Raw genomic sequence first — 23265 nt, forward strand, 5'->3', positions numbered from 1 at the left:
CCTCGCGCGCCCGCGGCCTCCGCCCCGCGCCTGTGCGCCCAGGGACGAGCTCTGGGGGAGGAGGGACGCACCGTGAGGCGCCGCGTGGCGTCCACCTCGATCATGCCGCGCAGCAGGCTCTGGCAGTCGGGCGGGATGAAGTGCGGCATGTGGAACACGCCCCGCTTCACCTTCTCCAGCAGCTGCCGCAGGTTGTCGTCGTCGAAGGGCAGCGCCCCCTGCCGGCGGGACCGGGTCACCGCGGGGGCGGACCGACGGCGGGGGCGGGATGGGGGCGGGATGGGGGCGGGGGCGGGGGAAGCCTCACCACAAGCAGGGCGAACAGAATCACGCCGCAGCTCCACACGTCTGCCTTGCGGCCATCGTACTTCTCTCCCTGCGGACAGCACTGGGGTTGGTGCGGGCGCAGGGCCGGGGTCTTTGCGGGGACCGAGGGGCCCAAGGGGAGCGTCTGGGAGGAGCTGGCCCCGTGGGCGCCGCCAAGGACAGGAGGCCAGGCCCCGGCCTGGGGGTCCACGATCTCCGGGGCAGGGAGGCCCCCCTAGGCGGGACAGGGACCAGGGTGGGGGCGTGTGGTGGGTTGGCTACTTACCCGGATCACCTCCGGGCAGGCATAGTGGGGGGACCTGAAGGCAAAGGCAGCAGTCAGGGCAGGAGACTCAGGACCCACTGTGCACGCAGCCTTCCCGCCCCCTGGGCTTCTGGACTGTCCCCAGGGCCGCAGCAGGTGGAGACGGAAGGAGGGGCCCTCCCCGCTCCCCCCCCCCCCACCGCAAACTCTGCCTGGGACGGATGCCCCACTGTGGGATGCTCAGGCCCACCAGGAGGCCTCAGGGCTTTGGTGCCGATTCCCTCACAACCTAATCACCCCCCCTGCATGCTCCTGGGGGAGGCCCAGGCCTGGGACCCAGGGGCCCACTCTGCTCCAGGCTGTCTGCCCACCTGCCCTGCCCAAGGAGATGGTCACCAGAGGCTGGACCGTGAGGCACGTCCAGGGTTCCAGCCTCAGCACCCCCATGAGAGTGCATGGAGCCAGGAAGCTGGCATGCCACCCTCACTCCCAAGCAGGGCAGGGAGCTCCCAGGGCAAGACCAGCCTTTCCGAGCCTGGCCACAGAGCCGAGGGATGTAATGGGCCAGGCGGGTCGCCTGCAGCCCCTCACTGCACTGGGGAGACGGTGCCAGGAGCAGAGCCGGGGCCCTGCCTCCAGCCCAGGCTGTGGGGTGCTGGGGGGCCCTGGGGCTGCGGGGCCACCTGGCTGGGCAGCCGCGGGGCCAGGCTGTGGGCGGGGCAGCAGCCCCTGGCCACTGTTCCTGGCCTATGGAGAACCGGCAGCCGGTCCAGGGCACAGCTCACCCGCAGCTAGTCTCCAGCAGGCTGTCGCCAACCTGCAGCGACGCCATGCCGAAGTCTGCGATCCTGATGTTATTCTTCTCGTCCAGCAGAAGGTTTTCTGGTTTCAGATCCCTGTGGCTGGGAAGGAAGGCGGGACTGAGGCTGACAGGGGTGGGAGCTGCCGCCCCTCCCGAAACCCCGCCCTCACAACATGAGGCCAACGGCAGCGCTGCCTGGTGATGTCACCAGCAGCCAATCGGAAGTCTCCTACGGGGCAGACGGCTTCAGGGTGGCAGGATGGAAGGACAGGGACTCTGCCAGCAACGGGCACACTCGGCTTTGCTCCCTGGGGTCCCGTTCCCCTTCGCTGCTTCCCCCACCACACCTACTCTGGGCCGAGGCCAACCTGGGGCCCCCAGACCGAGGGTGCCGTGACCCCAGGACCCCTGAAAAAACCAAGGAGACTTGGGTGGGCACCTGGCAGAAAGCTTTCTGATGCCCCTGGGCTGGGAGGCCAGTAGAGGATATACTGCCTGATCCAGGGGGAACGGGGGGAGTGCAAGAGTGGGGGGAGGCACACCTGCAGGGACGGGGGCTACCTGGTGGGGGACAGGGCACCTGGAGGGGCGGGGGACGCACCATATGGAGTGACTGTGGCAGAAGTCTAGTGCAGAGATGATCTGCCGGAAGAACTTTCTAGCCTCTTTGGGGGTCAGCCTCCCCTTCTTGACAAGGTAGTCGAAGAGCTCCCCACCAGACACGTGTTCTAGCACCAGGTATCTGCGGGGGACGGGCGGGTGTCGGGTGGGCGCACCCAGCCAGGGCACCGCTGGCCAGAGGCGGTGGACCACCACCCCATCCCGGCGCCATCCTCCACCACGCCCCGGCACTGGGCACCCTCAGCGGGTGGGGTCCCCACCCGCCTCCAGGGAAGCAGGTTCAGAGGAGCAGGGCCACATTGGGCCCCAAGGCGAGAGGGGCACTGCAGTTGCTACCTTCTTGCGAGCCTGAGGCTTGGCCCTTCCAGGCCCTCCCTGGCCACCCCGGGCTGGGCTCCCAGAGGAGGGGGGGACACATCAGCCACTCAGGCCCTCAGGGAGCCCTGGCCAGCAGGGCAGACCTCAAAAAGGCATGGGTGGGGGACAGGGCACAGCTGGTCTCGGAAGATATGGGGGCAGGGGTGGGATGAGGGACTGGGTGGGTGTGGCCAGAAGGCAGGTGGTGAATGCCCCCAGCTTGGCTCAACACTGCTGGGGTGATGCCGAAGGGTAGGGGTGAGCTGCTGGAGGGGTGGGCTTCCCATGGTGCCCCGGGTCCCATGGGGACCCCACGCCCCTCTGCGGTGAGCAGTGGGCTGTGTCCAAGCTGAGCCTCCCTGGGGTGGAACCTGAGGGGCTGGTTTCTAGGGGGGGGTGGGGGGGTGGTCCAAGACACATGGACACGGATGCCTGCAGGCCTCAGGGGAGCTGGGCCTGGAGGGTTGAGCACAGGCCCGAGGAGCCCCTGGTGGGAGCCAGGGAGGGGTGGTTCTGGTGGGCTGTGGTGGCTTGGGGAGGGGAGGTGGGTGACAGGAGACGTGCGGGACCAGGGCGGGCAAGGATGAGGGTGTGGGCCTCGGGGGGCTGGTATCAGGAGCTGGTCTTGCAGGAATGGAGGGGCTGGAGCGGGCGGGGGGGCAGCCTGTCTGCAGAGAGGAGGGGTTGGGGGGAGGAAACGGCTGGAGACACAGGGTGGGGACACTGGGTGGGGTTCGAGCAGAGGCGGGGCCAGTCCCAGGGGACCTGCCCTGCTCCTGAGTGGGAGGCCACACAGCACAGGCCCAGCGGTGCCCCAACCTCGGTGGCAGAGGCCCCCTGCCTGCTCCCCTGCCTCCAGGCTTCCTGGGCCGCCTTAGGACCCCCGGGAGGGCGCTGGGCCCAGCAGCACCAAGGCCGGCCTCTGTCCACCATGCTCCTGGCATCCTGTTCCTGTCACCCCGCCTCTGCTCGGCTGCACCCCCGCCTGGCCTGCTGTCTGGGCCCCTCCCTGCTTCCTGCCCCTCCTGGGGGCCTCTCCCCCTGCCTGGCACCCCCACAAGTAGCTGAACAGAAGGAGGCAGTGTGACCAGTCTCCTGTGTGCAGAGGTGGGCAAGGCCTACCCAGCACCCGCCCGTGCCCCAAACTCATGGATGTCATCAGAACACTGCCAGGTGGGTCCCCACGTGGGCCTGTGGCCCTCACGGCAGTTCCGATGGCGGCTTCAGCTCACCAGTGTCGGGGGCCCAGGACCACCACCTGCCTCCCACCCCCAATCCCGTGGTAACCGGTGCCCTGCTCTTCTCAGGGCCCCCATGGGGGGTGGCTCTTGTCATCCCATCTGCAGTTAAACACTCAGAGTTGGGCATTCGTGCAGCGCTGGGTCCGCGGCTGGCACAGGAAGAGAGGGAGGCCCGAGAGCGGGCGCTGCTTGTCGGAGGGGCTGGGGCCGAACCCGGGCCCCCTGCTCCCCCAGGGCCACTTCCTGCCCCCACCTCCCCTGCCCAAGACAGCGCTGCAGGGGCTAAGGCCAGCCTGCATCAGGGACCCAGTCAGGGCTGGGCTCGAGGCCTTGAGGGCCCCTGGGGCAGTGGGCCTGTGGGGACCGTGCCAGGCCAGCCCCCTGCCCACACCCCCGCACTCAGCTGCCCATCCCGAGGAACGCTCTGGCAGAACCCCTCCCTGAGGGACGCGGCCCCGCAGCCAGGCCTTTCCTACGGCCACACACGGGGCAGCGGCAGAGCTGACTCCCCTGAGGGGACCCTGTGAGCAGCCGCCCACACCCCCAGGGGAGCTCGCTGAGGCCACACAGCGGGGGACGTGGGGGGCTGCCCACGCGGGGAGACGTCCGCCAACCTCAGTGGCCTCGGCGGTGACAGGAGGTCAGCCACGCTCAGCATCCCGACAGCAGCCTGGGTGAGGGGCCTGGGTGGCGACAGTGCGGTCGGCCGGCCTGGGGTCCCCACCCACATGAGGGAGCACACGGGGGCTCCAAGGGGCTTGGCAAGGGGTCCGTGGCAGCCCCCGGCAGAGCGGCGGGTTCCTGAGGCTCACTGGGGCCTGGAGAAAGGGCCTGAGCTGCTCCTGCCCCTCGACCCTCCCCCCCAAGTCCACTCCCCACGAAGGCCCCATCCTCAAGCCGGTGGCTCTGCAAGTCCCCGCTGACCAGCCCTGGACCTGGGCAAGGAGCAGTGACCGCCATGGCCTGTCCTTCAGTCCCCCTCCTGGGACAGCCCCCCTCTGCCCCCCAGCTCTCCAGACCCAGCAATACCTACAAATATTTTTTGTTTTCATAGACGTCATGCAGCTTGAGGACATGGGGGTGCTCGATCAGCTTCAGGATGGCGATCTCCCGCTCCACCTGCAGGGAAGGGGGCACCGTCACGGCAGGCTGGGCTCATCCCCCACCCGTGCGCCGCCCACCCACCCGTCCAGGCTGTGGGGTCACAGAGCCCCCGGGATGCTGGGCTCCTGGGGGCAGCACTGGGCCCTGGGGCAGGTCCAGCCTCGCACTGGCATCTCTACCCCTTGGGCCGCCTCCCTGCCCCTCCCCCAGCTGCGCTCGGTCCCTGCCAGGCCTCCGGGGGGGGGGCCCGGTTACACCCCCAGGTCCACTTCCACTGAGATAGCTCCTGTCTCCCCACTCAGGTATCTTGTGGCATCTTGACCTTAGCGCCCCAAACTGACGTGTAAGACCCCGCCCCCAAGCCGGGCGCTGGCCAAGGCAGCCACCAGCCCTGCCCACACCCCATCCAAACGACCACCACCTCCCCTTAAAACCAGCCCGTGGCGCATCCCCCAGGGTTCCCCAGCTGGGCCCACCCGGTCTCCCCCGCCCCCCCACCCCGGCCAGAGGGGTCCTCACTGTGTCACTGGCCGGCCCCCGCCACGGCCCTCCTGCTCTGCTGCCCCCGTGTGCCTGGAGAGCCAGGCCCGCTCCCCCTCTGCCCCTCAGCCCTGCCCGCGAGTTGACAGCCGTTTGGACAGATGAGCACAGACAGATGGGACGGCAGGACCCAGCAGGAACCCCCTTCCCAGGCTGGCTCGCCTGCGGCCTGGCTCCACCCCGCCCACTGGGCGCTCCCCACCTGCCCCCCGCCCACCCCCGCCCGCCCCCATGCTCACCTTCATCAGTACAGACTCGCTGAGCTTCTCGCGGTTGACGATCTTGACAGCCACCTTCTGGCACGTGACACAGTGAATCCCCAGCTTCACGAGGCCTGGGGGCGAGGGGAGCCCTCAGACCCCGTCCGGCCACCGCCCAGGCCTGACCAGCAGGGCCCCTCCCGCACCCAACCCCGGCCCCTCACTCAGCACCGGGATCCTGTGCCCCTGCCACCACCACCCCGCCCCGCCTGTCTTGGGCCAACCCCAGGCCAATGTCTCTCCCAGCAGCTGCGGCCCCGCGGCCCGCCTCCCTGCACCTCCCACGGGACAGGACGCTCCGCCGATTCACCTCTGCTGTCATCACCACGCTGCAGGCAGCCGCAGTCCTGGTCACTGCCCCCTGGCCTCCTGCCCTCCGCTGGACCCTCTGTGGCCTCAGACCGAGACGCCCTGCACTCTCCCCTCCCAAGCCTGGGCCCGACCTGGACGTTCCCGAGGTGGCCTGTGTCCCCCGATGGGCACAGAGGTGACCACCATAGTTTGGGCCGCCTCTGGCATTCAGGCGCCTGGATGCAGCGTAGGCCGACCTGCTCCCCACGGCACTGCAGCCTGTCCACGACCTGTGCTGGGTTTTGAGGGATGTGGAGCGCTGGACACCCCTCGGTTTCATTCACACTTTGCCGACTCTGTTGCTGCTGCTTTAGTTCCGACCTTGACACAGTCTCACGGTTCCGACCACTCGGGTTTGCACTTGCCCCTTTTTATGCTGCTGAGGGGTGGCTCTTACCAATTTGCAAAGCCCTTTGCTTTGTATGGGAAATGAATTGTTTGTCATATGCATTGAAAACACGTTCCCCTAAGGGGCACATCTCTTTATCAGGCCTTCGGGGTCACGAGCAGTCACACCCTCCCAGCAGTGTCGTGTCCTCCTCCTTCCTGCTCCCCGTGGGCAGTGAGCCCGCTGGCGGCCGGGAGATGACCTGTGCCCCCCAGAAGCGGGAGCAGCGGCAGGCGGGGCTGGACAAGGGGCAGGGGACCAGGCCCGGTGGAACCCCCGAGCCCTGAGCCTGGGGGCCCGAAGCTCCTCGGCTCAGGGAAGGACAGAGGTCCCGCAGGGGGGCCCGCTGAGCACCAGCTCCCACCCAGGAAGGGCTGCAGGCTCCTGGGGGCTCTCCCCAGCTGCCTTTGATCCGGAGCCCGAGCCCTGCGATTGCAGGTCAGGAGCCGAGCACAGAGAACGGGCCCCGGGCAGCAGGAAGAGTGTCACCGGCATCTGTAATTCAGAGCCGTGGCCCAGGACGGCCTCCAGGACGGGAACTGGGCCTGGCACTGACCCCTCCACTCCGGCTCCAGGCAGGTCCGGGCCCGGACGCAGAAACGGAGCGGGAGCCAGCCTGAGTGAGAAGCAGGCTTCTGCCTGGCGGGGCCCCCAGACAAGATGCACAGGCCTCGAGGAGCCGCAGCAACGGCGGCCAGGCTGCTCCCCGGGGGCACAAGTCCCTCCAAGTCCCTAATGCCCAGGACAGATGGCCCAGAAACGCCCCACAGATGAGCCTCACACCTGTGCACACACACCCCTACACGCGTGTCCTCAGGAGGCAGGGGTCACGGGCACATGGGGAATAAAGGGAAGTGAGCTTCAACTCAAAAGGGAGCTGGACAAGGACGCAGGCGACCCTCCGGAAGTGGAAAACTAAGTGGCCGCTGCCACCACCCCCATCACTGACCACCACAGCAGCCAGTCTGCTGACAGAGCGTTGGGGCCATGTGACATCGGGGACCTCACTTCACAGATGAGAAACTCCATCACCAGCTGGTGCACAGAAAGGCCAGGAGGACAAAGGACCCAGTGGACAAGGTGCCCTGGACGAGCCCCATGCCACCAGGGCGTGAGCCTTACCCACCCTCACAGCTGCTAGCAGGCCTGCGGGCTGGGCCCCCGGCCAGGATACGTGGCTGGGGTGCAAGGGGCTGCCCTGGGCCGTGTCCTAGAACTCTGGTGGCTATCTCCCTGCCTTCACCTTCCTCCGCTTGCTGCCTCTTTCCCCGAAAGTCCTCTGCCCACAGACTCCTACACACCCCTCAAAGCCCAGCATGGAGGTGCCCCTCCTGGGTGAAGCTTCCAGGCCGCCCTGGCTGTGCTGGTCTCCTGCAGCCCCGGGGTCCTCTGGGGTGGGAGGTTTGGGTTCCAAGCAGTCCTGCCACTTCCCTGGAGGCAGGGAGCAGAGTGCACCCTCAGGAGGGCCTGCTAGGGAAGCCCAAGACCGCCCTAATTACCCCGCCCTCCAACAGCTCAGGCTCATTTTCCAATTGTGATTTCACCTCTAATTATTGCCTTTGCAGCAAATACGGCGCACGTCAAGAGAAGGAAAGTACAGAGCGACACAGATAATTGCGGGAGGAACAGAGGCAATCCCGCCCGGCGGGGGCCTGAGGGTGCTGTGCCGTCTGGGCCCTGCTGCAGGAAGGGGCTCCTCAAGGGCATCCTGAGGACCCCAGGCCCACCACGAGCTCCCCACCACACCCCAGGCTCAGGCACAAGGACGCGTGTGCACGAACACGGGCCCCCACCTCCCGGGGCTCCTGAGCATGGCTGGGAGAGTCAAGGGGATCCAGGAGCCGCTAGCTGAGAGCAGACCCCGCCCCAGGGCGCCCAAGTGTACGGGACCTCCCCGCACCTGGGCCAAGGGCGCAGGGCAGCAGGACGGCCTTCTCGAGCACCCCGGCCCCTCCACTCACCTACTATGGCTCGAGGGCCAAGAGGCGGCCCCAGTGCTGGGGGCAGGGAGCTCTCCAGGCCTGGCTCAGCGCCCTCTGCAGCCCCCGCTGGCCCCCGGTTAGCCGTCAAACCCAGGGCACCAGTCTGGTCGGAGGAAGGAGGCCAGGGCCCCGGGCGGCCCGGGAGCGGTGGGGAGCGGGAAGGTGCAGCCCTCGGGGCTCTCAGACCGGCAGGGGTCCAGCATGGGAGGTGGCTGCACAGGCCTGTGGGGTCAGAGGTCAGGCAGGGGTGGTCCTGAGCAGATGCCTCACCCTACGGCTCTCTGGTCATCCTTGGCCTCCCTATTCTTCTTGGTCAGGTACCTTCAGGGAAAAACCCTGCTGGAGGGCCCTGCACCCAGGGGGCTGCCAGCTCGTAGGAGCGAACAGAGCACGAGGGACCACCGCCCAGTGGGGAGCTGCCAGAGGGGGGCCCAGACTCCACTGCCCAGAGACTGCCATTGGGGCTGGACAGGGGTCCAGGCCAGGTGACAGTGCTGCATCTGGGGCGGGGGGCGGGGAAGGGGACCCTCTGCACCTCAGGCTCAGCCCCGTAGCCCAACAGGGCAGTCAACACTGGGGGTGTCAGCGGGGCCGCCTGAGGACTTCCCTCCCTACAGACACAGTGGGGTCACTCCCTCTAACTGCATGCCAGCCTCTAGCGCTGTTTCCACCCCCAAGTAATGAGCCTCTGTGGGTGCCTGGGAGGGGAAGGCCCTGGTCTGGTGCAGGCGGCATCAGGCTCCCCTCTCGACCTCTCAGGGTGGCCCGGCCAAGGCCTGCTGCCCCAGCCCTGCAGCCCCAACCCTGCAGCCCCCAGCCCCGCTGCCCGCAGCCCCGCAGCCCCCAGCCCCGCTGCCCCCAGCCCCACAGGCCCCAGACCCGTGGCCCCAGCCCCGCTGCCCCCAGCCCCGCAGCTCCAGCCCCGCAGCCCCCAGCCCCGCTGCCCGCAGCCCTGCTGCCCCCAGCCCCGCAGCCCCCAGCCCCGCTGCCCCCAGCCCCGCGGCCCCCAGCCCCGCAGCCCCAGCCCCGCGGCCCCCAGCCCCGCAGCCCCAGCCCCGCAGCCCCCAGCCCTGCAGTCCCTGTGGGCAGACAGTGCGGCTCCCAGGGGCCTGCCCCTCCGCCCTTCGTCCTGAGCTCGGAGCCGCCCCAGGCCCTCGGCTGTCTGTCTCCTCTCCAGGTGCCAGGCCACTGCACGGCCTCCTTCAGGGCATGCTTGGAGCACCTCCCAGAGGGCCCTTCCCCCCGCCCCGGGGCCCCTCGCTCCTCTGCCTGTGGCCATCAGGTCCTGAGACCCCAGCTGGCCCCACCCCACCCCTTGGGGGCCCAGTGAGCGTCCTGCACCCAGGGCTTTCCTGGCCACCCCCAAGTGGCGGCTGCAGGTGGATCAGGACCAGAGGGAGGTCCCACTCCTGTCAGTGACATTCCTCTGTCAGTTTCCATCTGATTACCATCCCCCCACCCACCCAGCCCACGCGCTGCCCACCTCATCTGAACCCCCGGATGGCAATGGGGGCACCGTGGCTCAGTCTGTCAGCCCCCCACCACACGGCACTGTGTCCACCCTCCCGGAGGGGCGGCGTCTCGTGGGCGGGAGCCTCCCTCCCAGAATTGGGGTGCCTTTCCTACACTTATGGCCCCTGAAGATGGCCTGTGGGTTCCCGTCACCCAGGGCCTTCCCAGCACCCTCTTTAACAGGCCGGGAGGGAGATTCTCGGGGCCTGGGGGCCATGCTCAGCCGGTGTCTGTGGCAGGAGAGCTTCGTGACCTTCTCCCCCGCAGCTGACCTGTGTCCCACCCACCGCACGACAACACAGGAGTGTGACCTCGCGCCTCCTCTCCTGGCTTGAGCTCCACGCTGCCAGCCAGCGCTCGCCGGCCGTGTCCTCTGCACACGGGAGCCAGGGCACGAGAGGGGTGTGCGCAAGCTAGCGCACACACACGTACGTGGGTCCTGTGCGTGGTTGCCCCCGCCCACACCTCCACACCGCCGACTGGCTGTGTGACCTCGGTGACACAAATCCCACAGGCTCTGCACAGCAGCCGGGTCTGCCCCAGGCCCTGCTGGCAGAGTCCTGCGAAGTGACACATGCAGGGTGCACGCGGCTCCCACACAGACGGGAAAGCAAAGAGACAAGAGACTTGTTTTTGCCGTTTCTCGTTTCAATCACCAAATCTAGATCATTCTGCCACCGTGAGCACCCATCCCTGGGGCACGGAGCCAGCTGAAGGAAGAGAGAAGGCCCCTCCACCCCCTGGGCCGGGCTGTCCCCTGCGTGGGCCCCTCCCTCGGTGGCGTCAGCTCTGCAGGGCCCTGGAGTTTTTGCCTAAAAGGCCCTTCTCCCCGCTGCCCCGCCGTCTCCATACTGCCAGACGCACCGAGCCGTAGCTTCACAGGTTCAGGGGTCCCTCCTGCCCGCCCCAGCCCACGGGGGAGTCCCCTGCCTCAGGGGCCAACCCCGAGACCCCTGCTGTGGCTTCTGCCTCGCGCCCCCCAGAAGAGGGCGACGGTTCAGATAAAGGGTGGGGGTCGGCCTGTCTCCCCGGAAGCGGGCCCCAGGCTCTGGCGGAGGGGGAGGGGCGCCAGTCCGGAGTCAGCACGTTTCTCGGTTACTTCCGCGTGAGCCAGCGGGAGGCGGCCTGGAAACCAGAACCCGCTCTGCCGCAGCGCAGCGCCAGCTGCTGTCCGTGGTGCTGACAGAGCCGGGCCGCAGCCTCCGATGAGCCCAGGCCTTCAGGGGACAAGAAACAGACCCTGAGGGGAAGGGACGGGACACACCCGCTCCTGCGAAGCCCCCGTCCGTGTGCCCACACTGGCCTCCTCGCGCTGGGGACGCGGGCACGGGTGATCAGACGGGGTGGAGGGCAGGACGCGCCAGAGCCCAGCTCGGGTCACCTGGCACCTCCAGTCCCCCGTCAGGCTTCTGCTGAGCCCGGAGGAGGACAGGGCAGCCTGCCTGGACCCCCCAGAGCCCCTCTGAGCACCCTGGGAGACACCAGTATCCAGCCGCTGATGCTCACAGGACCACCGATCCCCACGAACGCCCAGGGCGGTGACCGGCCCTCCTCGCGCACCACTCCCCACTGTGCCTCTGGACCACGTGGCCAGCTAACGTGGTGCCAGGGCCACAAGCACAGCTAACGGCGACCCACTTTCCACCCACTGTGGGGGCGTCGGGGGATGCCGTTTTCCTGGGGTGGACAGGATGGAGCAGCCCTGTCACCCCTCCCGCCCAGGCTCTTGTTGGACGATGAGGAGGCGGCTCCACACTGGTTCTTGGGAAGAGTCAGCAAAGCTGGTCACCCTGCTGCCCGGCCTGCTGCCCAGCCCTTCTGCTCGACCTGCTGCCGGCCCTGCTGCCCGCAGCTGGCACCAGGGGAGACTTAGAGAGTGGTCGGGGCGAGACGGGCTCAGCTGCCCTGAGATGGGGCAAGAGCAGGAATGGGGCTGAGTCCCCAGCCTGGGAGGGGACGCGTCTTCTGGCATCAGTGCAGTGGCGCCTGGCCTCCCGGTGCAGGTCCTTCCTGTCACCTAGGTGCTGGCTGCTCCGCCCGCCTCGGTGGACTGCAGCCCCACGAGGACCCCCGGTGACTCGTACCTCCTGGAAACCGGCCCCCGGGCAGTGTGGTCGCCCCCACGCTGCACCAGGGCTGGTCTTTGTGGCCAATGGAACGTGGCAGAACGGATGGCTTCCTGTCTCCAAGGTCAGATGCTAACAAGAGCACAGCTTCCTTTGGGGTCCCTGGGGTCTTGCTCGGGTGGAGACGGCTGCCTTGTCTCTAGGCAGTGCCCCTCGGAGACGGCCACATGGCCTCCAGGAGACAGCAAGGGCGGGGGGAGCCTCCAGTCCAGCCCACACCTGGAACCTCGTGAGACCCCTGAGCCCCATGCACCCAGCTCAGTTGCCCTGGATGCCAGCCCCTCAGGGGTGGTGAGAGAACGTTTGCTGTCTCAAGACACTAGGTTTTGGGGGCAGCTTGTTATACAGCAACAGAGATCAAAGAAATACACTCAGCCCTACAACCGCCAGGCCTCAGAGGAACGCCCAGGACGGTGCCCAGTGTGAGCTGAGCACACGTGGGGGACAGCCTCACAGACAAGACACATGGCCTCAGCGGCAGTCGAGTCTGGTGGTCCCGGCCGGCGCTCTCAGATAAGATCCCGAACCGCCCCAGGCCCGAGTGTCCTCACCTGAGGAAGCAGGAAAAATAATCCCCCAACAGGCCCCCGGCTGGCCCAGCCCAGCCCCGTCAGACAGCAGGAGGTGCCTGTGAAACCCTGGGACCGGAAGAGGGGCGGCCTCTCCCCCTAGGCAGCCTGCCCAGAGGGCGTCCCAGGGCCAGAGCCTCAACCCTGGTCTGTCCCGACCCCCAGCCAGCTGGCCGGCTCCCGCCATCGCTGGGGGAGAGCAAAGGCCTGCCCGGCTCCCAGGGCTAAGTCCTCCCAGGCCCGGCCGGGTTGGGAGCCCTAGGGACGGTGAGTCTCACGGATGCTGGTGGTGGGTTGAGGATGATGCACGGCCCTCCCCACTCCTGGGGGGGGGGCGGTGGAGGGGGCTGTATCCTAGTCTTTTAAACCTTGGGGAAACTCCTGCCACCAGGTGGCCGCTGAGAAAAGGGGACTCCTCGGCCCGACCTCTGTCTCCTACACTGACCCCGTCTCTTCCCCGGCACAGCCCACTCCGCTGTCTGCCTGCGTGGGTGGGGGATCCTGACGGGGGGCAGGAGGCCACCCCACTAGGGTGACGGTTAACCCCACCTGGCTCTCCTCCCATCACCCCCCCACTCGGGGTACCCAGCTGTGGGGGAGGAGCCCTGGTGGCACCGGGGTCCAGGCTTCCAGGAAGAGCATCCACTCCCTCATCCTGCAGGACCAGGGACGGCTAGGCGACAGCCAGGCGACAGCCCAGGGCTCCCGGCAGCAGCCGAGCAGCTCTTGAGCCCACGGGCAGGGAGCGACAGTGCAAAACTCGGATCCACTTGAGGCCCCAAACCCAGTGTGCAGGGGTTGAATGGTGGCCCCAAGAAGATGTGTCCACGTCCTAATGCCCAGAACCCATGAGTGTGAGCATGTTTGGGAAAAGGGCCTTTACAGAGGTACTTCAGTTATAGATCTCAAGAGGAGACCACCCTGCATGGAGGATAGGTGGGCCCTAAATCCAATGACAAAAGTTCTTATAGGAGAAAGACAGAGGGAGATTAGACACAGGTGCACGTGAAGATGGAGGAAGAAGCCGCGGGGATGCTTCTAGAAGAGCCAGCAAACCACCGGAAGCCGGGGGAGGGGCCTGGAACCATCCTCCCTCAGAGCCTCAGGAGAACCACCGCAGACTTCCGGCTCCTGGAGTTGAGGATAAGATTCTGTTGTTCTAGTGACCAGGGTTGTGGCAGTCGTGTGGGGCCCCAGGGAACTGTGCAGGGTCCCTTCAGCTCACACGGTATTTACCTGAGTCTCCTCTCACCCCAAACCTCCTGGTACGTTTCAGAAGGGTTTCCGCTCACTCCAGAGGCCTCTATGTGAGCACGCACCTTCACGTCACTCAGTGTAACGGGAGCCCCTCCCCAGGCCCCCACACACGCGGCAAACACCTCTGTGCCCGCCACAATGGGTAGCTGCCAACAGTGCTCGAGCACCCAGGGGCCCTGGAGAGGTGAAGGTCAGGACTGGGGGTGGGCTGTCAGGTTCTGCTGTCTCTGTGAGTGCTGAGCAGCTCTCACGGCAAGCCTGGCCGGCACCGGCGACATCTGGGGCACGGGCCCTGGGGGCTGCAGACCTGGTCAGCCTGGCACCACGGCTGCGACCCTCGGGCGGGCAGGCTCTGGGCAGTGGTCAGGACTGGGTGTGGCCCCCGCTCCAGCCACTGTCGGGTCAGGACGAAGGCTCCCGACTATGTCCCACTTGAACCCTGATCCTTGCAATGGCTCCTCCCTTTCTCCGAAGGGGACACAAGGCTGGGTGAGGCCTGCAGGACCCCAAGGTCCATTCACTGCCACCGCCCAGGGAGTCAGGGTGAAACTGCCCCACGGCCAGCCCCGGAGGCGGGGCTTCCACAGCTGGTGTAGACACAAGTTCCATCCCCATCACCCCCTCATTACAGACTTGGGGAGTCGAAGGTGTGCTGGGCAAAGAGGTGGGGGAAAAACATATGCTGGAAAGAATGCCTGCAGCTGCCCGGGGCTGCAGGAGGGGCAGGCGGTGGGCGGTGGCACGTGAAGCCCCTTTCAGCACCACGGACAGGAGCCGGCACACCCTCCAGGCCGGCTGAGCAGCTGGATGGCCCCGTCCCCGCCCAGGGACAGCAGGCGACTTACTCCGGACCACACTGGAGCTGGGGGACACCGGAGCTGGGGGACACCAGAGCCTGGGTGCCCTTGGAAGACAGCTGGCCATCCTGGGGCACCTCCACCGGCCACAGCCCTGGCTCTCCCCTGCGCCGAGCAGGAGGCCTGCCTGCACCACAGCCTGGGGACATGGCACCGCTGTGGCCTGTAAGCTCAGGACACCAGGGGCACACACACCCTTCTGCACAGCCCCATGTGCATCAGCCCCAACCTCAGGAGATGCCGCCCGGCCCCCACGTTTCAGCGCCTGGACACGCAGCCCCACCCAGGCCCCCCACAGGGTCTCCCACGGCTCGGGCCCACAGAAGGGTCCTCGGAGTCCAGGATAACACCCCCCTCCAACCGTGGGGTGGGGAGGTGCTACAGGAGCTCCCACCCCTCGGAGGGAGTGCACCAAGGCAGGGCCCGGAGTTGGGCCGGGCAGAGGATGGAGCTTGGTGGCCCAGGTGGAGCCCTGGGGAGAGTGGGGGGCAGGGCCCAGGCGGCTCCACCCGGGGAGGGACCCTCGCCCCCTCCAAGTCTCTGAAGCCGGTGCTCAGGAAGGTCCAAAACGCCCCCACCACCACCACAGCAGGGACTGGGGGAACTGCCTTCGCCACCTCCAAGGCCCGAGGGGGAGACCTTGCTGGGAGAGGGTTCACGTTGCTCTGGGCTGGCGAGGGTGGGAGGTGGGGGGATCGCGCTGAGGCCAAGCCCCCCAACACCTGCAGCCCCCCCCGCCCCCCCAGCGGCCCGGGCACCCAGCTGCCAGCGCCCTCTCAATCCTGCCTGACTTCTGTTCCCACCCGACCACCAGGGGCCCCATGGCTGGGCTGGGGAAGTTCGGGGCCTGCAGGCTCGGCCTTCAGTGGGCCAGATGAATAAACGAAGAATGGCCACAGAGAGGCCAGCAGCGTGGCGGGGCTCTACCTGCGTCCCCTGCCGCGGCCCCACTAATCGCTCCTACTGGACAGGAGACCCGGCCTTGGAGGACGTCTGGGGGCGCTCCCCGCAGCCGCCCCCTCTTCCTCCCTCACGTCTGCTCCTCCAGGAGCAGCGCGGAGAGGGAGGAGCACTGGACCCGGGAGCGCCACGACCTGCCCCGGCCCCCGGGTCCCCGCCCAGAGGGTGCCCACGCCCAGGGGGCCCACTTCAAACACGCGCCGCCTGCGCGCCTCGGGCCTCCCTCGGGCCTCCGAGGACTCAGACCTGCGCGGTAGGGGGCGGCCTCGTTGAAGTTGCCGCCAGACATCAAAGCGCGCACGTTCCCTCATTACTGGTCCCGCCTGGTTCTTCCCGCGCCCCCCACCCCGCGCCTCCCTCCTTTCCCCGCCCGCCCGCGCACACTCAGCCCCAGCTCTCGGTGGGCTGATAAGGCGCCCCGGTTCTCTCGGCCTCTCCTCCTGGGGTCGGAGCTCCCCAACCTCCTCCTCTCCCTCCCCCCTTCTCCTCCCCCCTTCCGGTTGGCGGGGATGCCGGGATCGCGCGCCCCAGCTTTGCGCTGCATCCGCCCCCGGTGCGCCCACGCTTCCGGGCTCCCGGTGACACCCCGACACCCCTCACCGCGCTCCCGGGGGGGACGGGGGGGTGGCACACTCTCAATATAGATTCCGCTGTTTCCTTCGCCCACCAGCGCCAGGCAGGCGGGAGGGGGAGGAGGTGGCGGCGTCTCTTGGGAGACAACTGTTCACGCTCCGAAAAGGAACCTCTCAAATTAAATTAATTAAGCCCTGACATATTTCACACGCACTGAAGCCACTCAGCCGCCTCCGCTGGGCTCCCTGCCTGCCCCGCCCACAGCACCCAAACACAAGGGCACTGCTGCCCCCTCCGTGGGACAGGCCGGAAGCCCCAGGGCAGCCCTTGACCCACGGGAGGAAAGGGACATGGGGGCCGCTCCCCACCCATCCCCAAGAGCCCTGCCCACCTCCACGGCCATTCTGCGCCCCTGACGAAGCTCGGGGGGCTATTCTGGTACCTGAAGGCCCTTCCCCCGCTGAGCCAGCCATATTTGGCCAGCAGTGGGCACAACGGCTGTGGTCAGGGCCGAGGCTTTGAAGCCTGGTTCCCCATCTCCGTCCGGAGTGGGGACTTGGGTGGCCCCTCCAGCCACAGGGGTGTGCTAACACCCTCTCCTGATGCCAGTAGAGATTAAATGAGAAAACACCCCATCGCTCTCTCACACACACACCTCAGTCCTAAGCATCCTACACTTCCTCCCTCCCCCTCCCAGAGGCATCTGGGATTGCACCCACGAAAACATACAGCTGAGGGTTCTAACCCTCAGCACAGCCAGGGGGTCTCCAGGGTGGGGCCAGGCACCCTTGCCCCACAGCCCAACGCAGCCCTCAGGGCCTTGGAATGCTTTCAGGCCCAGAACCGCTGAAAAAAGATGATCAGCCATGCCTGCCCACACCCCCTCCCTGCAAAAAAAGAAACAAAACAAGCTCCCTGCAGCTCTGTGCCCAGTGGGAAACTGCTGACAGGAACCACCAATTGAAGCCCTGGGATGAAGAACTTCATTTGCCAGGACCCAGCTGGAGGGTTGGGGGTGGGTGCCGCAGTGATCCTGGGGACACAGACCCTCCTCCCCCAAGAGACACTCAGGCCAGGCTCCCCAGGTCAAAGCTGAGAAGGGGCGAGATGCTGGGCACCTGCTGGACGTGAAGGGGATGCCAAACATCCAGGCCTCTAGGCTCAGTAAGGGGGCTCTGGAAGCAGCTAGGAATAGGAACATGCCCTGTGGCCGGGAGGTGCCCGGAGGCACTTCCTAAGCTGGCCACACTGAGGCGTGTGCTCAGAAGCATCTCCACTGGAGACGGATGGGGAGTCAGAAGACAGAGCTGGAGGGAGGAGGGCTGAGCCCAGAGGACTCTGCTGGCCCAGGTGATGGAGGAGAGGGCAGAGTTGGGTGGAGTTCTGGGGAGGAGGGGCCGGGACAGATGCTTGCTGGGAGACCCTAGGAGGAGTCTGGGCTGGAGGCCAGGACCTGGAGAGGTTGCCAGGGCCCTGCTGGCCAGACAGACCCAGGTCCCTTGCAGTTGCCTCCTACTGACCCCACCCTCTGGTGGTGGAAAGGAGAGCTCTCAAAACATTCCAGAAACCTCTTGAAGAAGGAAGACAGGGGGCAGGTGATGGGGGACAGGGCAGGGGCCGGGCCTGCCGGCCTCCAGGGTGCCCTAGAGAGACTCCAGGTGCCAGCATCAGCCAGGAGCAGAGGGCAGGCCTGGGATGGGGCTGCAAAAACAGATGGGCACGTATCAAGGGCATAGATGTGGGGAGAGCCCGGGTCAGCATCCCCTCCCTCCAGGCAAAGACTGAGGCACAACCAGGGACAAAGCCCAGGACCACAGGGGCCAGGAGGCTGCCCTGCTCGTCCTTGTTCTCACACGCTGAATGCTCAGCCCCTGCCATCACCATGCCCCCACCAGACACCCCACACTCTGAACTCCAGGCAGGAGACCCCCTGAGGAGAGACCCAGGCAAGAAAATATTCCTGCTTCTCACACAGAAGGTAAACAGCCGACCACATCACTAGAGGAAGTCTGAGAAAGAAACAGCACTGACTTGGTAGAAAGAGACATTTAAAAATTATTTTACTGTTTATTGCATTGACTTGACAGGATTTAATCAGTTGCTACACCTATAAAACAAGAAATTTACAGAAAGGATGAGAAAACAAGAAAGAGCCCTAAGATATAATAGTAACGGCTAGAGAAAGAAACTGCTGAAATAAGGACTAAAAACATGAGAAAATGCCCAATGAGGTGGAGCAAAAAGCAAAAAGAAAAGGTGAAACAATAAGAGATGATCAATCCAGGATGCCCAATGTTTGTCCAAAGGGAGTAGCTAAGAGTGAACAGAAATAATGCCCTGGAGCAGATGGACGTGCCAGAGCAAAAGGCCCTTGGTCGGCCCAGGCCCTGGCTGCAAGCTGACCCACACCCAGGCACGGCCTCTCGAAGGTGAGATCCCGGGAGCCTGCTTCATTCTTTCACTCATTCACTTGACAAGTATTCACTGGGCTTCTCCAGGGACAGGCATTCAAAACAACAGCAACAAAAAGAGGTTCCACACCATGGAGCTCACACCCTTGAGACACTTGGCTAGAGATGAACAGAAACTCGCTGAAGTATCCACTTAGTCCTGACCCAGAGAAAGTTCTACCACCCTACATGCCTGACAGAGGGAAAGGCAAGCCCTTTCTGGAGAAGCCTTACCCACTGTGCTGATCTTTTCAATAAATAACGCCTGGCACACAATAAAGATTATGACATACACAAAGAAGTAGGAAAAGTGACCTACCCTCAAGAGAAAAAATAGCCAACAGAAGCAGGCTGCAGCTGACCCAAACAGTAGAATTTTCTGAAAAGGATTTTGCAATAATATTTATATATCTATATCTATATATATATATTTTTTAATTAGACGAAAAGATGCACAAAAAGAATTCATTGAATGGACTTAACAGCAGACTAGACACAACAGAAGAAAGGACTAGTGAAATCTAAGACAGGTCAATATAAACCATCCAAGCTGAAGTATGGAGCAAAAGAACAGACAGACAAACCAAACAGCACGAGAGACCTGGGGGACAGCACCCAACAGTCTAACATATTTGTAATTGGAGTCCCAGAAAAAGAGAAGGGGGGGGTCGGGGGACAGGGTGGAGGACATATTTTAAGAGATAACAGCCACGCATTTCCCCAAATTATTAGATATTTCAGCCCACAGGTCCTTGAGGCCCACTGAACCAAAAGTATGACAGAAACACAGAAAACCACACTAAGGCATATCACTGCTAAACTGATAAAACTGAGAGGAAGAGAAAATCTTAAAAGCAGCCAGACAAAAAATGCACATCACATCACGGGGAGCATCAGTAGTGCCTGACTTCTCACCAGAAACAGTGCGACCAGGAGGCAATGGCTTAACACATCCTTGGTGCTGAAAGAAAACCTAAAGTTCTATAACCAGTAAAAATATCCTTCAAAACTAAGGCAAAATAAAGACATTCGTAGTTAGGCAAAAGCTGAGAGGATGTGTTGTGAGCACTAATAAAAGCACTGAAGGAAACTCTTCAGGTTGAGGGAGCCCCAATCCACAGGCAGGAAAGGGTGCACCAAGAAGGGGACACATGAGGAAACTGGAACACCCTCCCTGGAAAGGGCATCTCTTAAAGAGTCGACTCTGCAGATGCAGCAGCGAAGTACTGTGGGGTTAGCACCAGGCAGAAGCCAGACACAACAGGGGCCCAGAAATGAGGGACTGCGTCAGGAAGCCGCTCCCCTCTGCAATGTGGGGCAGTGCCAACTCCATGAGGACTGTGACAGGCAGGCATGCTGCAACCCCTAAATCAGAAAGTCTCAGCCTTTGTGGCCTCATGATCCCCAGATACTCATAAAAGCTACTGAGGACACCAAAGAACCTTTATGTATGTGGTTATATCTACTGATATTTATTGGATTAGAAATTAAAACTGAGAAATTTTACAAATATTTATTAACTCGTTAAATATAATAAACCCAGGACTTCCCTGGTGGTGCAGTGGTTACGACTCCACGCTCCCAACGCAGGGGGCCTGGGTTCGATCCCTGCATAGGGAACTAGATCTCACATGCATGCTGCAACTGAAAGTTCGCATGCCACAACTAAGGAGCCCACCTGTCGCAACTAAGACCCGGTGCAAATACATAAATAAATAAACAAATAAATATTTTTAAAATGTATATATAATAAACCCAGTATACACAAACATAAATAATTTTTTATTAAAAATAACCATTTTTTTCAAAGCTAAAAAGAGCTAGTGAGAAGAGTGGCACTGTTTTACATCTTTGCAGACCTCTTTTAACATCTGCCTTCAAAGAAGACACATGGGGAACCTCCGGAAATTTCCCTGTGTTGAGGCAAATACTATCGTATAATGATATCCTATAATGTATGAAAACAGTTTGGGCCTCATGGACCACCCCCCACAAGGATCTCCCCAAGGGGTCCCTGGTCTAAGACTTTGAGAACTACTCTAGAGTAACCGCTAAAGAAATAATAAAAGAGGTGTAGCGAAAACACTAAAAGAGGAAAGAAAGTGGGATGACTAAAAAAATACCTGGTTGACACAAAAAAAGCCAGGAAAGGAAGGAAAATGTACAAGGAACAGATGGGACAAATAGAAAACGAATAGAAAGATAGTAGACTTAAACCAAAGCATGTCAGTAATTATACCAAATGTAATTGATCTAAACACTCCAACTAAAAGAGACTCAGACAGGGGAAAAAGGAAACTCAAACCCAAGTACGTGTGGTTTACAAGTGACACTTCAACTGAAAGGACACACAAGGGTTGAAAGTAAGAGGATGATAAATATGGGCCATGCAAACCCTAAGCATGCAGGAATGGACAAGGCCACCTGGGGTGACCATCAGCAGAGAAAGGCCAAGCTGACCGGGGGCACTCCAATTTTCAGGCTGGCAAGATGAGGACGGTCCAAGAGAAGTGGAATGGTGAGGAGGGGAAAAAAAAGGGCAAACGTGGGGTTTCATAAGTTAAGTGAAGGAGGATGTCCAACTGCGTCTGATGCTGCTGACGGGCCAGGGACTGCCAAGTGCCCACTGATTTGGCACTGTAAGGGTCATGCATGCAGCAGGGTGGCCAGGTCAAGAGGTAGAGGGAAAAGGTGTGGGTTCAACAGGAATAACACTTTCGAGGAGCTCTGGTGTAAATGGGGGCAAAGAAAAAGGCAGGTAAGTCAGACTGGCATCTAATCTCCCATCAGCACTTGAGGTCGGGAGCTAATGGGAGGAGCATGAGTCCGCAGAGAAGGTGCCTCCGTGTCACTTTTCCTGGAAGTCACCTGACAAAAGGAGGTGGTAGACCAGAAGGAAGTTAAGATCCCATCCAGAGAAGAGTCCTGGGAACTCCGGGAAAATCAAAGGGCCCTTCAAGAAAGTCATGGTGACGCAAGTGGAATGTGTCAAGAACACAAACATTCATGGGGTCTCAGAAAAGAGATTCCGCTGATGGACTGCAAACCCCTGATTTCCCCAACTCCTTAAAGACCAGGCTGGTGCACAGGCACAGCTTCCTTCAAGCGGGTCACATGACCAAGACAGGTGATCCCGGCACACTACCTAGCCCAGCACTGACCCACAATTCCCGAGTGACATCTAGGAAAACCCTCTTTACGGTTTTTTACTTTTGAGAGTCAACCAACGGGCAATCCCACAAGGCACGGGTGGGCTGAAGGACAGAGATACTGCTCTTCAGAAAAAAAAAAAAAAAAGGTAAAAGTAGCTGCTAGAAAGGAGGATGGGAGGGAAAGAGAGGTGAGGACAGCAGTATGCTCATCTCGCAGGGAAAAGAGAAGAGATACGGACAAGACAGGCGTTTCCTGCGGTATCTGCAAGTCCAGGGAAACCCAAGGATGCCCCGGGAAGAGCCACAGGTATCCACCTCGGGGGGCTGGGGGGAGATGCAGGGGTCACTGGGGATTGCCTAACTTGACCCGTCAAGCCCCTGAGGTGTGAGTTCACCCCCAAAGCAGTGCAAGTGGAAACGGTTCAAAGAGGTAGCCTTCGGGGCAGCGCTCAGCAAGCCATCTGCGCCCGGGCCCCTGAGCGGCCAGCGGACCAGGGTGCAGTCTCGTTCCCGCCACAACATCCAGACACTTTCGCAGCAAGTGGACCGAATCACCTCATGTCTGGTGAGCCTAGTAAATGGTAAAGTACACGGCCTTGTGCTGCACAAGGTTTACGGTGTTTTCCTCACTGTGTTTTATTGCATTTCACTCCCACGGACACGTCAACGCACCACTGGGCCCCACCCCAGCCAGAACACAGCCCTTGATGGTGTGGCCTGTCTCCCTCCCCTGCAGCCTGGCTTCCCAGCCGCACCCCCTCCCCAGCCCCTCAGAGGCCACACTGCCCTGTCTACTGGGAGGTGCCCCATGCCCTGGACAAAGCCCAGGGCTACCACGGGAACCAGTGGTAAACTGTCCATCGTGTTGCTCGGGGTCCCAGCTGGCAACGGACTTCAAACTCTCGACTTGTCCAAATCTGTAAAAACTAAGACACAGAACAGAACCACTGAGAGCTCAAGGCTGGGCGCTCAGGGCTCCCACAGCCGCCTTCCCAAGTGACAGTGGCCGAGGGGCGCCGTGGCCACCATGGAGCCCGGTACAACAGGCAGGCAGCAGCCCAGGGAGCCCCCACCAGGACTAGGACCACCTGTGAGCATCACACAGATGCAGGCGAGTCACACCCTCCCTCTGAGCCAATAAATTCTGCAAAGGAAGAGAGGACAGTGGTAGGGTGGGCAGTGGGGGCCACCCAACGGGTGGGGGGAGGCAATGGGGGGGCCCTGTCTATGGAGACATTAACAGCAAAAATAAACTGACTAAAATTGGGTCTATCAGAAAGCAGTCTGGCCGTTCTTCAAAAAATTAAACCTAAGGGTTACCATTCCTAGGTGTGTCCCCAAAAGAACCAAAAGCAGGGACTCAAACACACCCACAGCAACCAAAGGTGGAAACAACCCAAGTGCCCATCGACAGATGAATGGATAAAAAAATGTGGTCCGGTGGTTAGGACTCGGCGCTTCCACTGCCGGGGCCCGAGTTCAGTCCCTGGTAAGGGAACTAAGATCCCACAAGCTGCGTGGTTCGGCCAAAAAAAAAAAAAAATGTGGTCCATCCACACAAAGGAATATTATTCAGCCTTAAAGAGGAACAC

The 23265-nt window shown here is 62.7% G+C and overlaps 1 protein-coding gene across 3 annotated transcripts in view; it reads right to left on the reverse strand.

Annotated features, from left to right (window-relative positions):
• Positions 1–23265, reverse strand: part of BRSK2 (BR serine/threonine kinase 2) — a gene marked incomplete at its 5' end in the record, with an annotated part of 63358 nt that overhangs the window by 17533 nt on the left and 22560 nt on the right. For all 3 annotated transcript variants that reach the window (XM_081241228.1, XM_081241227.1, XM_081241226.1), the window contains 7 exons: positions 72–218; positions 308–376; positions 593–626; positions 1357–1473; positions 1975–2115; positions 4626–4711; positions 5476–5570. In XM_081241228.1, coding sequence (XP_081097354.1) covers positions 72–218; positions 308–376; positions 593–626; positions 1357–1473; positions 1975–2115; positions 4626–4711; positions 5476–5570 — 689 coding nt within the window. The remainder of the gene's footprint in view (positions 1–71; positions 219–307; positions 377–592; positions 627–1356; positions 1474–1974; positions 2116–4625; positions 4712–5475; positions 5571–23265) is intronic.

Source organism: Mesoplodon bidens (genome assembly GCF_964165515.1).
Source record: "Mesoplodon bidens genome assembly, chromosome: 7".
NCBI classification, from domain to species: Eukaryota; Metazoa; Chordata; class Mammalia; order Artiodactyla; family Ziphiidae; genus Mesoplodon; species Mesoplodon bidens.